This window comes from Nerophis ophidion, linkage group LG14, assembly GCF_033978795.1.
Source record: "Nerophis ophidion isolate RoL-2023_Sa linkage group LG14, RoL_Noph_v1.0, whole genome shotgun sequence".
NCBI lineage: Eukaryota > Metazoa > Chordata > Actinopteri > Syngnathiformes > Syngnathidae > Nerophis > Nerophis ophidion.
The window spans coordinates 16670258-16686267 of NC_084624.1; the positions used below are offsets into that span (position 1 = coordinate 16670258).

A 16010-nucleotide genomic window follows, 5' to 3' on the forward strand; every position below is an offset into this window, starting at 1 on the left:
CACAACAGATCGATAAAGCGTCCGCATTACTGAAGACGCCACGCCGATCCGCCTGTCGATCTCACGATCCACTCTTCCCTCACTCGTGAACAAGACTCTTAGGTACTTGAACTCCTCCACTTGGGGCAGGGTCTCCTACCCAACCCGAAGATGGCACTCCACCCTTTTCCGGGCGAGAACCATGGACTCGGACTTGGAGGTTCCGATTCCCATCCCAGTCGCTTCACACTCGGCTGCGAACCGATCCAGTGAGAGCTGAAGATCCTGGCCAGATGAAGCCATCAGGACCAAATCATCTGCAGCCACTAAACCGGATCCCCTCAACGCCTTGACTGCGCCTAGAAATTCTGTCCATAAAAGTTATTAACAGAGTCGGTGACAAAGAACAGCCTTGGCGGAGTCCAACCCTCACTGGAATATTCCTGAAATATCGATGAGAAAATTTGAATTGATTTATGAGGCAACATGAACACACACAGATGCTAAGTGTTTTGGTACTTTATTGCGGTAATGCTTCATTAGCAGACACAAGGGCGAGCATGGAAGTGACAAATTAAAAAATTATTGTTGCTACACATCACCAAGATCCAACCCTTTCATTCCCTGCATAGCGACTGACTGTCAAAGTCAAGCTGGAAATCTTCTTCAGCCGGATGAAAAGTCCGCAGTAAGGGTTAGTTGGTTACGGCTGGGTGTCGGCCTTCAGAGGTTAAGAGTTATAGGCTGAGAGGGTCGGGTTTAAAGTTGAGGGGTAGAGGGTTACTCACATTGTCCACAAGATGGAAGCAAATATGTAGCATTCAGAAATCGCCTGATGTTAATTTGAAAGTTTATCAATGTTTCGTTGAATTTATGACGGCTTGGACCAAATTGAATAGGCCGGCGGACCGCACTTAGCCCACGGTCAGTAATTTGGACACCCCTAGTTTACAGTAAGAAGGGTTACGGTTTTGAGTTAAGGTTTGTAGGGTTGGGGGTTTAGGTTCGTAGGACTGGGGATTAAGATGAGCAGGGTGAAGGGGTTTGCAGTTTAGGGATTACAAAGGTTACAGTGCGAGGTTAAAGTCTGTAGGGTCAGGGGCAGTGTTTAGGATTAGCCCTAGTAGTTACATCCATTGATGAAAAATATATCTGGTGTGTATGAGCACATATTCAACTGGCTTTCACTATATTTTACATTGTCAATATGATAAGGCAACCTGCATGGCGCGAGCCACCATGCTGCTTAGCTTGTTTCCATGCTGCATAGCAGTCACTCACCTCCACCTCAGCAAATAAACGGTCTGCTCATGGATGTACAGTATGCTGTATGTGCAGGTACGATGCAGTTGATCAACAAATACAGTCCTACGGAAGAGCAATAGAGAGTCATGTGACCTGGCTGCTGGTCTGGAGGTCGCTGAGGGCACCAGATTCAGGGACTGTTTCTCACGGTGGGATCGACAGTCCTTGAAGAGTCTTGGCCTCCCTTTTAGGGGTGTTGTTGAGAAGGTCCAGGCTTCGACGGCTGGACGAAATGACATCAGCCACAAATTTAGTGCAGTCAGCACAAACATCACGGAGAGTGCATCCATTAGCGTACAGGTGGGGGAACTCCTCCTCCACGGAGCAGCGAGACAGATTGCACAGAGATCTGCAGGGAGGAAGGTGGTGACACTTTGAATCCTACTATAGTACTTATTGAATACTATTAGCTCCTATTTCTTATTAGTCTTCTTTTTGACTAGTTCATGAACTAGTCATGAAAAAACAAATTTATACTCACTTATAAACTTTGCTTCTGTGTTGATGGTTCTTCGGAGCGCTGTGGAAACCCACAGTGTACACAGGAATATGTGCCATCTTCTTGCAGGGAATCTTCATCTGCAGGGCAGGAAAGGAACACACAACTAAAAAAATGACATGCTCACAAAAACACTTTCAGTACAATTGGTGCACTTAGATCTGATTTATTAAGATTCAAAGTACTAGTGTGTACACAAATAACTGTGTGTACTATATTATACACCCCGCTAGCACCAAACCCCTCCCCTCCACGGAGGGGAGGTTGAGGTGGACGGGATGCAGGCGCGGGGGTGTATAATATAGCCTGGATAGTCATGGATACATGGGATTCTGGGTAACTGTTGCTTTTATATTGTGTTACTGTGAAGATGTTCTCCCGAAATGTGTTTGTCATTCTTGTTGGGTGTGGGTTCAGGTTGTGGCGCATATTAGTAAGAGTGTTAAAGTTGTTTATATCACAACCTTCAGTGTAACCTGTATCACCCAGTATGCCTTGCAATCTCGTACGTGTGACGATAGAAGCAGCGAGATGCATGCGTCCGGCCGGCACGCAGATAGCATGGCGTAAAGGCGGGCGCGATGACATGTTGTAGAGGTCGTTAAAAGTAAAGCCATCAGTATTGTAGTCCGAGTGAAAATCGGAGAATGTTGACCCCGGGTGATGTCCGGGAGAGGCACCGAATTCCGGAATCCCCATGTAACAATCGGGGGGGTCGGCGATTATGCAGCTGAGCCACATCAGAGTGGCCAAAGAGCCGCATGTGGCTCCGGAGCCGCGGGTTGCCGACCCCTGCCATAGGTGAACTGGCTAATTGGGAGCAGGTGGGTGCCATGATTGGGTAAAAAAGCAGCTTCCATGAAATGCTTAGTCATTCACAAACAAAGATGGGGTGAGGTTCACCTCTCTTCGACAAAATGCGTGAACAAATTGTCCAACAGTTTAAGAACAACATTTCTCAAAGAGATATTGCAAGGAATTTAGGGATTTCACCATCTACGGTCTGTAATATCATCAAAAGTTTCAAAGAATCTGGAGAAATCACTGCACGTAACATAGAATGCCCGTGACTTTCAATCCTTCAGGCGGTACTGCATCAAAACACGACATCAGTGTGTAAAGGATATCACCACATGGGCTCAGGAACATGTTACAAAACCACTTTCAGTAACAACAGTTGGTCGCTACATCTGTAAGTACAGGTTAAAACTCTACTATGCAAAGCCAAAGCCATTTATTAACACCCAGAAACGTCGCCGGCTTTGCTGGGCACGAGCTCATCTAAGATGGACTGATGCAAAGTGGAAAAGTGTTCTGTGGTCTGACGAGTCTACATTTCAAATTGTTTTTGGAAACTGCGGATGTCTTGTCCTCCAAACCAAAGAGGAAAGGAACCATTCGGATTGTTATAGGCGCAAAGTTCAAAAGCCAGCATCTGTGATGGTTCTCGCGGGGTGTATAACATAGTCAAGCAGTGTCATGGATGCAAAGGATTATGGGTATTTGTTGTGTTGGGTTTATGTTGTGATACTGTGAGGATTTTCTCCCGAAATGTGTTTGTCATTCTTCTTTTGTGTGGGTTCACAATGTGGCGCATATTAGTAGGAGTGTTAAAGTTGTTTATATCACAACCGCCAGTGTACTCTTTGTCACCCAGTATGCCTTGCAATCTCATACATGTGCTGATAGAAGCAGCGAAATGCATGTGTCCGGTCGGCACGCAAATAGCATTCCGTGAATGGCGGCCGTGATGACGTTCAAGAGGACGCCAACAGCATTACGTGAATGGCGGGCGCGATGACGTTCAAAACGACGTTAAGAGTAATATCATCACGGCACGCCTTTAATATTGTAGTCCGAGTGAAAATTGGAGAATGTTGACTCCGGGTGATGTCCGGGAGAGGCATTGAATTCCGGAATCTCCCCTCAACAATCTGGGGGGTAGGCGATTATGCAACTGAGCCGCATCAGAGTTGCCAAAGAGCCGCATGTGGCTCCGGAGCCGCGGGTTGCCGACCCCTGCTGTAGTTGTACACTCCTTTACTTTCTCTTTTTTTCAAAGGCCTACTGAAACCCCCCAGTATTTGGGACATCTGTGTTGCTGAATCTTTTGCAATTTGTTCAATTAATATTGGAGAGGTCAAAGTAGCAAGATGGAGTTGGGAAGCTTTCGCCTTTAGCCACACAAACACACGGTGATTCCTTGTTTAAAATTCACGGAGTTGAAACTTTCCTATGGATCACAGCGGACATGGATCCAGACCACTTGTCAACCAGCAGGTTTCGGTGAGTAAATTGTGGTTAAAAAGTCGCCACTTACCGGATATCAGCTGAGCTTGTGCCTCCCGTACAGCTGCCGTCGACTTCCTGAGACACTACGCGTCAACACCCGGGCGTGGACATACACTTCCGACTATCAGGTACTGTTAAACTCACTAAAACACGAGCAACACAATAGGAAGATAAGGGATTTCCCAGATTTATCCTAGTAAATGTCATTAAAAACATATAAATCTGTCTCAATGCAACGCAATAGCAATCGCGTTTTTTTTCTTTTTAATTATTATTATTATTTTTTTTTTTCTAGTCCGCCGCTATCAATATCCTCAAACACAAATCTTTCATCCTCGCTCAAATTAATGGGGAAATTGTCGTTTTCTCGGTCCGAATAGCACTTTTTGTTGGAGGCTCCCATTAAAATCAATGTAAATATGTGAGGAGCCCTCAACATGTGACGTCATCGTCTGCGACTTCCGGTAGAGGCAGGGCTTTTCTCCAGTTGCAAACTTTATCGTAGATGTTCTCTCCTAAATCCTTTCAGCAAAAATATGGCAATATCGCGAAATTATCAAGTGTGAGACATAGAATTGACCTGCTATCCCCGTTTAAATAAGAAAATCTCATTTCAGTAGGCCTTTAAATGTAAATTGCAACCACACCATTTAGCTCCTCCCCCTTCTGCTACATTGCCAAGAAGGCTGCTAAGTGTGCATCAGGACAACAGTGAGTGTGCACTGTATTTTGCTGTGTGGAGATGCAAGTGGTTACCTTTGCACTGCAAGCAGCACACGCTGGTCTGAAAACACAAAGAAATGGTAAATGAAAATGTTATTACCGACACTAAATAAACAAAGTCAAAAGAAGTTGTGCATGCTTCATATTGGACATGGACAAAAGATGTTCACATATCTACAGATGGCATTTTCACTCAAATCCATCCTGACTCCAACCAAATGTGTACAGAGGGGCAAAAAAGTATTTAGTCAGCCACCGATTGTGCAAGTTCTCCCACTTAAAATGATGACAGAGGTCTGTAATTTTCATCATAGGTACACTTCAACTGTGAGAGACAGAATGTGAATAAAAAATCCAGGAATTCACATTGTAGGAATTTTAAAGAATTTATTTGTAAATTATGGTGGAAAATAAGTATTTGGTCAACCATTCAAAGCTCTCACTGATGGAAGGAGGTTTTGGCTCAAAATGTCACGATACATGGCCCCATTCATTCTTTCCTTAAAGGGGAACATTATCACAATTTCAAAAGGGTTAAAAACAATAAAAATCAGTTCCAGGTGGCTTGTTGGATTTTTTGAATTTTTTTTCAAAATTTTACCAGTCAGGGAATAGCCCTAAAAAAAGCTTTAAAGTGCTTGATTTTCGCTATTTGCGATGCAACTATCCATTTCCCGGTGACGTTATACAGTGCTTCCAATGTAAACAAACAATGGCGAATAGCACAGCAAGATATAGCGACATTAGCTGGGATTCAGGCTCGGATTTCAGCGGTTTAAGCGATTCAACAGATTACGCATTTATTGAAACGGATGGTTGGAGTATGAAAGTATTGAAGAAGAAACTGAAGCTATTGAGCGAATAGCTATTGACGCTATACATAGCCATAGCATGGCCGAATAGCTGCGTTAGCATCGCCGGTAAAATGTGCGGACCAAACGATCAGGACTTTCGCATCTCTTGACACTAGAGCAACTTAAATCCTTCGATTGGTAAGTGTTTTTTTCGCATTAAATGTGGGTGGAAGAAAACGTAATATAGTTGCAAATGCATCTGCAGGTTATCCATACATCTCTGTGCCATGTCTGCTTTAGCAGCGCCGGTAAATAGCATGTTAGCATCGATTAGCGTAGCAGGTTAGCAGAATCGATTAGCTGGCAGTCACGCCGCAACCAAATATGTCTGATTAGCACATAAGTCAACATCAACAAAAGTCACCTTTATGATTTCGTTGACTTTATCGTTGCAAATGCATCTGCAGGTTATCCATACATCTCTGTGCCATGTCTGTCATCGCCGGTAAAATGTGGAGACACTTTGGTACATTCAATGGGGGTCTGGCGGCAGACACTTTTGCATCTTCGGGCCAGTGGTGCAACTTGAATCCCTCCCTGTTAGTCACCCTCCAACACACCGACGAGGCATGATGTCTCCAAAGTTCCAAAAAATAGTCGAAAAACGGAAAATAACAGAGCTGAGACCTGGTGTTTGTAATGTGTTGAAAATGAAAATGGCGGCTGTATTACCTCGGAGACGTCACGTTCTGACGTCATCACCACATGAGCGATAAACAGAAAGGCGTTTAATTCGCCAAAATTCACCCATTTAGAGTTCGGAAATCGGTTAAAAATATATATGGTCTTTTTTTTTTGCACCATCAAGGTATATATTGACGCTTACATAGGTCTGGTGATAATGTTCCCCTTTAACACGGATCAATCGTCCTGTCCCCTTAGCAGAAAAACAGCCCCGAAGCATAAAGTTTCCACCCCCATGCTTCACAGTAGGTATGGTATTCTTGGGATGAAACTCTATTCTTGTTTCTCCAAACACAACAAGTTGAGTTTATACCAAAAAAATCTATTTTGGTTTCATCTGACCACATGACATTCTCCCAATCCTCTGCTGTATCATCCATGTGCTCTCTGGCAAATTTCAGACAGGCCTGGACATGCACTGGCTTAAGCAGGGGCACACGTCTGGAACTGCAGGATTTCATTCCCTGTCGGCGTAGTGTGTTACTGATGGTAACCATTGTTACTTTGGTCCCAGCTCTCTGCAGGTCATTCACCAGGTAACGAGTGGAGGACAGAAGAGCTTCTTAAAGAAGAAGTTACATGTCTGTGAGAGTTAGAGATCTTCCTTGTTTGAAGTGAGCAAATACTTATTTTCCACCATAATTTACCAATAAATTCTTTAAAATTCCTGGATTTTTTTTTTACATTCTGTCTCTCATAGTTGAAGTGTACCTATGATGAAAATTACAGACCTCTGTCATCATTTTAAGTGGGAGAACTTGCACAATCGGTGGCTGACTAAATACTTTTTTGCCACACTGTAAGTAGAACAATCTTCCTACGCAGTTGTATTGTCTCCATTTATTTGAGTATTTTTAATTTAGGATTTCCCTGCATACATCAATGCTTACATTGATGTATGCATTTGATTATTACAAATAAATTATCTCTTTATCACATATGAATGAAGATTAATCACAAAGGTGGCCAATTTTGCTTCAAAACAGAACTTTAGATCAAACTAAGGTAACTTGTCGGTATTGCAGCAAAGAACGTTCTAATCATCGGTGCACATCAACTTTAAAATACCATCTTAAAGCGAAACAAGTACTCAAGGATGGCGTCGATAGCATAAATGCTAGCTCCATCGACAACAACATAGGAGAACGGTGCTCTGGCTGTTTACCTGCGTCAATGTTGGTCAAAAAAGTAGCAAAGTTAAGTTAAACATATGCCTTTGCTAAAAACACAGCCACTGCATGTAAACCACTTAACATCTGCAAAGAACAAGTCCTGCAAAAAGATGTCACGTTGTAGAATACTTTGAAGAGGCACACTAACAACAAGTATAAACCGACTGTACTACCCAAACAAAAACATCAAGTTGCAACTACTGGCTCATGTGAACTTATTTTGCTTACTGGAGAACATTGGACATTTGTAAGTAATCACAACGAGCTGGGGTCGCATTGTGCCACAAAATAGATCAACTTTGTCATCTGAAGTTGCAAACAAACTTATTTGTTTCTACAGCTGGTTACTCTAAAGACGAGTAAATGCAGATTGAAATGGTGCACTATGTTAAGTTGTTTATGTCTACAACATTATCGATTAGTAACTATACCTTGTTTGCAATTATATCGCAAACAATTTCAAAATGTGCACTTAATTTTTACTGTACTTACTCTCACCCAGTTTTGAACAGATCAATGACATGCAATTCAGTAAATATTAAAAAAAAAAAAATCCTGTATGTCCTTTTGACTACCAAATTGCATTTGTATCCAAAAACAGTTGTGATCAAAATTATTCAACCCCCACACAATTTTGGTGTTTTAGCAAGTTGGACATTTATTCCGTATTTTGTTCATAGTCATATCAAATAAAGATGCACTAAATAGACAAATGCAACTTCAATTACATTATATTTTGTAACATACCAAACAGTGTCATTTCTCTTAATATCTCATTGACAAAATCATTCAACCCCTTGAAGATTATAACTTAAGAACAGAATTTGTATAAGGTCTTTTCAATCAGGTGTTAAAAACACCTGTAGATGTCATTAGAACCATAACGAGGAACAATTAAACTGATTGAAAAACACTGACGCTCAGCTTCTTGTAGACGGTCAATGGTGTAATTTGCAACATGGTGAAGTCCAGGGAGTGGTCAAAGAAGTCAAGAGAGGAGGTAATTTCTCTTCACAAGAAAATATATGGATACAAGAAAATAGCAAAGACATTACACATTCCAAGAGACACAGTTGGGAGCACAATTCGCAAGTTTAAAGCTAAAGGCACAGTGGAAACACTATCTGGTCGTGGTAGAAAGAGGATGATGTGTGCAACTGCTGTCCAGTATTTGAAGCATACAGTGGTGAAAACCCCCCGGGTAGCAGCTGAGGAACTACAACAGGACATTGCAGAGGGGGGAACGCAGGTTTCGTCCCAGACAATAAGGCGCGTACTACGAGATGAAGGCCTCCATGCCAGAACTCCCAGGCGCACCCCACTTCTGACTACCAGGCGCAAGAAAAATAGACTCCAGTATGCCAAAAATAATCTGGACAAACCCCAAATGTTTTGGGAAACTATTCTATGGAGTGATGAGACAAAACTGGAACTCTTTGGGCCTATGAATCAACGTTATGTCTGGAGGAGAAAAAAATGAAGCTTACAAAGAAAAGAACACCTTTCCTACTGTTAAGCATGGTGGGGGGTCAATCATGCTCTGGGGCTGTTTCTCTGTCTCAGGTAGCGGGAATCTCCAGCGCGTTCAAGGCATCATGAATTCTATTTCCTACCAGGCTATATTAGCTGCAAATGTCTTGAAGTCAGTGACGAAGCTGAGGCTTGGGAGACGTTGGACCTTGGTTGCAGAAGAAGGGCTGGAAGACTCTGGAGTGGCCTTCACAGTTGCCAGACCTAAATCCTATAGAAAACCTGTGGTGGGACTTGAAGAAGGCAGTTGCAGCACGCAAGCCCAAGAATATGAATGAACTGGAGGCCTTTGCCCAAGAGGAATGGGCTAAAATACCTGTAGATCGTTGCAAGAAACTTGTGTCCGGTTATGTATCACGTTTGAAGGATGTCATTACTGCCAAAGGTGTCTACTAAGTACTAAAGACGCATGTAACTAGGGGGTTGAATACTTTTGTCAATGAGATATTAAGAAAAATGTCCTTTTTTATTATTTGGTAAAATACAGTGTTACAATTTAAGTTGCATTTGTCTATTTGACACATCTTTATTTGATATGACTATCAACAAAATATGGAATAAATGTCCAACTTGCTAGAACACCAAAATTGTGTGGGGGTTGAATCATTTTAATCACAACTGTATTGGGGTATTTTCTTTATTCAAGCAAATAATAATCAGGATTAATTACAGTTCTAGAGGGTGATTAATCTGATGTAAACAACTGTTACATGAGCAGCGCTAGTTTTTTTCATTATTATTATTATGTTACATTCTATTTGACATTAGAAAATAAAAATTAAGAAGCTGGAATAAAATGTTCAAAACAAACCTGAAAAATTGTGTTATATTGCATATTAAGGTATTTTTTCAATAAAAGTTTTTTTCATATGTGCCCATGAATCTAATTTGTTCATGCGATCATCAAAACAGACAAAAATTACAATTGTTATGCCCCACAGTGTTATTTTCTAAGAAACCTAGTGGTGGAACTCAGATTTGCAGTTTGTGTTCTATTTTGACCCTCCTGTTTTGCCGTTGCCAGCTTAGAGTGTGGGTGTGTTTCAGAGAGCAATTGAGAGCCGATGTCAGACAAACAACACTCACTGCAGGCTTTAAGCTTTCTTTTTGACTTTGAAGACTTTGAAGGTCTAAAACTGTAAGATTATGTGAATGCAACATACATATGAAAATTGTGACACATTATTTGTGCACTTTCAGTTTAAGACTGCTTTAGTAAGATATTTGTGCCCGTTGTTGAAAGCTAATTACTGGCAGCATTTTGTTGGTTTGGATGTTAAATGTGTTACATAGCAGACTTCGATATTGGTTTATATAGCTATATACACATGTATGTTGTATATAGAGATATGCTAAATGTAAAATGTTTGTTTATGTGTTTTTGTTCACAGTTTTACAAAATATATGATTGATCCTTCATGAAAAAGGCCTAAACTACACTACAGAGGCTTGGGACTCTGTTTTCATCATGTTAGCTATCTGCTAAGCTAACCAGCAAAAAGCAAGAGCAGAATAGTAAAAAGGTTTAACATTCAGTCTGCTTTCAAAGGAAAGTGAGCCATTACAACTGCAGACCAGAAAGACATTCAACAACCTATCACGGATGATCAAAGCCCTAAACCAGAAGATTGAGGTGCACCTTCTGAACGCCCCAGTCCTACTAATCACTCTGGCAGCTCTACCTATTCATCACACAGTTTTGCTGTCAGAGCAAGAGGCAGAGCACAAGCTGCAAGACTCAAGGCTACATTTGCTCAAAGACAAGTAGACATGCTAATCGAGCAGGTACGGATTAAAGCGGAACAGCAATGTAGAGCAACTGAACTACAAGCTAACCTTGACGCGCTAAAGTTACAGGTTGCTGCTGAATCAGCATGCGCTGAGGCTGAAGTCTTAGAAGCTTATGAGGATAAAGTTGGACAACCTTCAAGGCAAAGTGTAACAGGTTTGGCTCCCTATTCCTCAAAGCAACGCACTAGTGAATATGTGCAACAACATTCTGTCGATCATAGTCAGCAACAACTCCGGCATCCAAAACAAGAAGCTGTTTATTCACCAGAGCGCCAGCAGAACATGGACAACAGTGATATGGAAATGCACGGTATGGATGTATGCAGTTTTGCAGAAAAAAGCAACTCTTTTTGTTCGTTGCACACATGGCAAGGAAAACGCCAGAGCAGACCCCCCACCCACAGCCGACAAAGCCCTGGAAGTCCAGTGAAATTCCCTCAAGAAAGATGTTACCCCCAGCAACTTCACTTCGCACCTTCCCAAGACCAAGGTGCATTTAACTACATGCCCTCACGTGATCAATTATACTTAGCCAAATACCTCATTTGCAAAGAAATAGTTTCCACTGGTCTCCTGATGTTTGATGATAGACCTGAGAACTACTGGGCATGGAACGCTTCCTTCATCAATGCCATTGGTGACATGAACCTCAGCCCCAGAGAGGAGTAAAGTTTACTGTCCATGTGGCTGGGACCAAAGTCTGCAGAGTTGGCCAAACGAATCTGTTCAGTCCACATCCATCACGCTAATTAAGGACTTTTAATGTTGTGGAGGAGGCTGAAGGAATGCTATGGGTCACCTGAAGTCATTGAAGATGCTATGTTGAAGAGGATAGAGGAATTTCCAAGGATTGCAAATAAGGATAACCAAAAATTACAGGAGCTAGGAGATCTATTGCTACAGCTGGAAGCAGCAAGAAGAGATGGATTCTTACATGGACTGTCTTACCTCAACACAACCCGGGGAGTCAATCCTATAGCTCAGAAGCTCCCTTCGGGAGAAGTGGATCTCATTTGGCTCGAAATATAAGGAAGACTTTCAGGTTTGATATCCTCCTTTTCACGTCTTTGTACAGTTTATTCAAGACCAAGCAAAGATACGAAATGACCCTTGCTTTGCTGAGCTTACCATGGGTGGTTCAAACAGGACAGATAAACTACAGAAAGAAATCAAACAATCTGTGTCCGCAAGGAAAACTGATGTGTCCAAAGCAGATGCAGGAAAACAAAACAAGGAAGATACAAGGGTTTAAGATCCAGACAGAGTGTGTCCTTTACATAATAAGCCACAACCCCTAAGAACATGTCATGGCTTCCGCAACAAGAGTTTAGAGGAGCGGATATCCTACCTTAAAGAAAAACACATCTGGTTCAAGTGTTGCGCCTCAACAAGACACTTTGCCAAAGACTGTGATAGAACTGTGCAGTGCAAAGAGTGCAACAGTAGCAGGCACCCAACTGCTTTACACCCTGGCCCAGCAGTAAGAAAACAAGAGAGCTCTGCTGTCATCGAAGATCAAGGCGGGGAGCAAGAGGAGAAAGAACCTCCATCGATCTGTGCATTGATCCGCCCCCTCTTACATTTTATGTATTGGCTGCAACAGTGCTGACACAACAACAGTTGCTGTTACATTAGTCCTCCAGTAGTAATATACCGTTAAGTAATTTAGAAAATGCAGTTCTTTGGCTGTAATGAAGGAGATTATTATCAGCTCAGTGGAGTGTCAGCCAGATGGGATCAGCATTAAAATAAATTAAATCGGCAATGGCAATCACAACACATTTTTACAGAAACTGGGAATTACTAAATGGTGACTAATCGGCGCATCCATACATTTTCTTCTTCTATTACAAAAAGTAATTCACTCTTATCTACTGCTAAAAATATGTACTTTTTTATAAGTACAAGAACATCAAATGATTTATTTTTAATGATTTATTACTCTTATCCACTAGTAAGTATACTGGTATGATCAATAAAGTATCTGCTTGTACTCGTGTCTGCTATTAAATATATGTACGATAATAATAAAAACATTATCATGATTATCTTTTTACGAGGATACAACTTTCCTGACTGTCTGCTCGTAAATACATTGTAAAATCATTCACTAAAAACGTCAACAAGCATGAAAAAACTCTTACCTTTTGCACAGCAAGCAGGAAGATGGCCAAGAGAAAAGAGGAAACTTGACTCTGCAGCAACAGCAAACCTGCAAAACACACACACACACACACACATTCTTGTATTTGTTAGCTTCTTAAGAGCTGTGAAAAATGCCTACCTCTTTAGGATCACCCTTTCTAGATAATTAAATATTTGTATTTACACCATTAATAAAATATACAAACTATGCAAATATAGAAAGGTAAGCTTTTAGTTAGTTATTTGGGGGATTTTTTGTTTGCAATTGGTTTTTAATCTTCATTGTTTACTTTATACAGTATGTCTCTGTATACATATTTTTAAAAAAATTTTGGCCAAAGGGGGCACATTTCAAATTTCTTACACACACTTGTTATTTCATATGTTGACCAGGGGGGGGGGTCACATTAAAAACAGACACATAGTCAATTAGAAATATCCCTCCTTTTGGTAGATATCACCGCCAGGGGTGCAAGTGAGACATTCTCTATTAGATTATACCCGTATAGCGCATTTCTACCTTCAAGGTACTCAAAGCAGTTTGACACTATTTCCACATTCACCCATTTACACACACATTCACACACTGATGGCGGGAGCTGCCATGCAAGGCCCTAACCACGAACCATCAGGAGCAAGGGTGAAGTGTCTTGCTCAAGGACACAACAGACATGTATAGGTTGGTACAAGGTGGGGATTGAACAAGGAACCCTCAGGTTGTTGGCACGGCCACTCTCTCAACCACTCTCCGCTGTACCAATGGACCATGATTACGGTCCTAACTTTTCACCGGTCCTCATATGGAAGGTACTTTTCCTTGTTGATGTCTAAAGAAAGGTAGAAAAACACGCACAGGCGCACGCGCACACACAGTTATCAAACCCAATTATATCAGTTATTGAAGTAAATTAAACCCCATTTTCCATAGGAGTTGGGAAATTGTGTTAGATGTAAATATAAACAGAATACAATGATTTGCAAATCCTTTTCAACCCATATTCAATTGAATGCACAACAAAGAAGACATTTGATGTTCAAACTCATAAACTATTTTTTGCAAATAATAATTAACTTAGAATTTCATGGCTGCAAATTGTGCCAAAGTAGTTGGGAAAGGGCATGTTCACCACTGTGTTACATCACCTTTTCTTTTAACAACACAATAAACGTTTGGGAACTGAGGAAACGAATTGTTGAAGCTTTAAAAGTGGAATTCTTTCCCATTTTTGTTTTATGTAGAGCTTCAGTCGTTCAACTGCCCGGGGTTTCCGCTGTCGTATTTTACGCTTCATAATGCGCCAACACATTTTCGATGGGAGACAGGTCTGGACTGCAGGCGGGCCAGGAAAGTACCCGCACTCTTTTTTCACGAAGCCACGCTGTTGTAACACGTACTGAATGTGGCTTGGCATTGTCTTGCTGAAATAAGCAGGTCCATGAAAAAGACGGCGCTTAGATGGCAGCATATGTTGTTCCAAAACCTGTATGTACCTTGCAGCATTAATGGTGCCTTCACAGATGTGTAAGTTACCCATGCCTTGGGCACTAATGCACCCCCATACCATCACAGATGCTGGCTTTTGGACTTTGTGTCGATAACAGTCTGGATGGTTCGCTTCCCCTTTGGTCCGGATGACACAATGTCGAATATTTCCAAAAACAATTTGAAATGTGGACTCATCAGACCACAGAACACTTTTCCACTTTGCATCAGTACATCTTGGATGATCTCGGGCCCAGAGAAGCCGGGGGCGTTTCTGAATGTTGTGGATAAATGGCTTTCGCTTTGCATAGTAGAGCTTTAACTTGCACTTACAGATGTAGCGTCAAACTGTATTTAGTGACAGTGGTTTTCTGAAGTGTTCATGTGCCCATGTGGTGATATCCTTTAGAGAATGATGTCGGTTTTTGATACAGTGCCGTCTGAGGGATCAAAGGTCACGATCATTCAATGTTGGTTTCCGGCCATGCCGCTTACTTGGAATGATTTCTCCAGATTCTCTGAACCTTTTGATGATAGACCGTGATAGATGATAGGCCGATGGACCGTGGATGTTGAAATCCCTAAATTTCTTGCAATTGCACTTTGAGAAACGTTGTTCTTAAACTGTTTGACTATTTGTTCACGCAGTTGTGGACAAAGGGGTGTGCCTCGCTCCATCCTTTCTTGTGAAAGACTGAGCATTTTTTGGGAAGCGGTTTTTATACCCAATCATGGCACCCACCTGTTCCCATTTAGCCTGCACGCCTGTGGAATGTTCCAAATAAGTGTTTGATGATCATTCCTCAACTTTATCAGTATTTATCAGAGGTGTGGACTCGAGTCAGACTCGAGTCATGAATTTGATGACTTTAGACTCGACTTGACAAAATGTAAAAAGACTTGCAACTCGACTTAGACTTTAATATCAGTGACTTGTGACTTGACTTGGACTTGAGCTTTTTGACTTGACATGACTTGTTACTTTCCCCAAAACCCAACGATTAAAAAGTTATTCAGGAGCGCTCCGTATCTTCCATTGTGTACGGAAGTGTGTCAGCGTGTGTGCGATGACAGCCTGTGCGCTACCTGTCAGTCCAACAGCCAATCTAATTACATCCACGTTGTTTTAATCACACAGCATTCACCCAATTAAATTGCAGGAAAACCAACGGAGAAGAGCTTTCAAACAACAGAAGAATAAGTGAAGAAAATTATGCCATAAAGTGTTTCGTTCGGGAATTAAAACTATGACTTGGTCAACAAAACAGGAATTGCCGTATGCAAAACATGCGGTTGGAAGATTACAGACGGAGACGCATCAATTTACAACTTCGTTCGACATTTGAAGTTGCACAAAGAAGGGTACGTTTTGAATGTAAGCTAACGTTTATTGGCTGAGTAACGTGACTTTTATTTGCTGTGTAGTTAAATCAGTGAGGCTGTAAACTCACTGCTGACATTAGAACCATAGACATCTTATAAGGGTACGCAGCATCGAGCGCTACTGCCTATTGCCGCAAACGAGATGCGGGGCCGCCATCTTGGAGTGGTGA

The 16010-nt window shown here is 41.7% G+C and overlaps 1 protein-coding gene across 4 annotated transcripts in view; it reads right to left on the minus strand.

The window, feature by feature from the left end:
• Positions 1-482: 482 nt before the first annotated feature.
• spire2 (spire-type actin nucleation factor 2) overlaps positions 483-16010 on the minus strand; it is a 102892-nt gene continuing 87364 nt past the window's right edge. The window contains exons 12-17 of one of the 4 annotated variants that reach the window (XM_061919982.1): positions 12974-13041; positions 4832-4859; positions 1766-1863; positions 1583-1633; positions 1433-1507; positions 483-1347 (exon numbers count right to left, since the gene is read on the minus strand). In XM_061919982.1, the coding sequence (XP_061775966.1) occupies positions 1257-1347; positions 1433-1507; positions 1583-1633; positions 1766-1863; positions 4832-4859; positions 12974-13041 (411 nt within the window). In that variant the 3' untranslated portion in view covers positions 483-1256. Of the gene's footprint in view, positions 1348-1427; positions 1634-1765; positions 1864-4831; positions 4860-12973; positions 13042-16010 lie in introns of those variants that run through there. The other 3 variants (XM_061919981.1, XR_009809550.1, XM_061919983.1) reach the window with 3 other exon arrangements.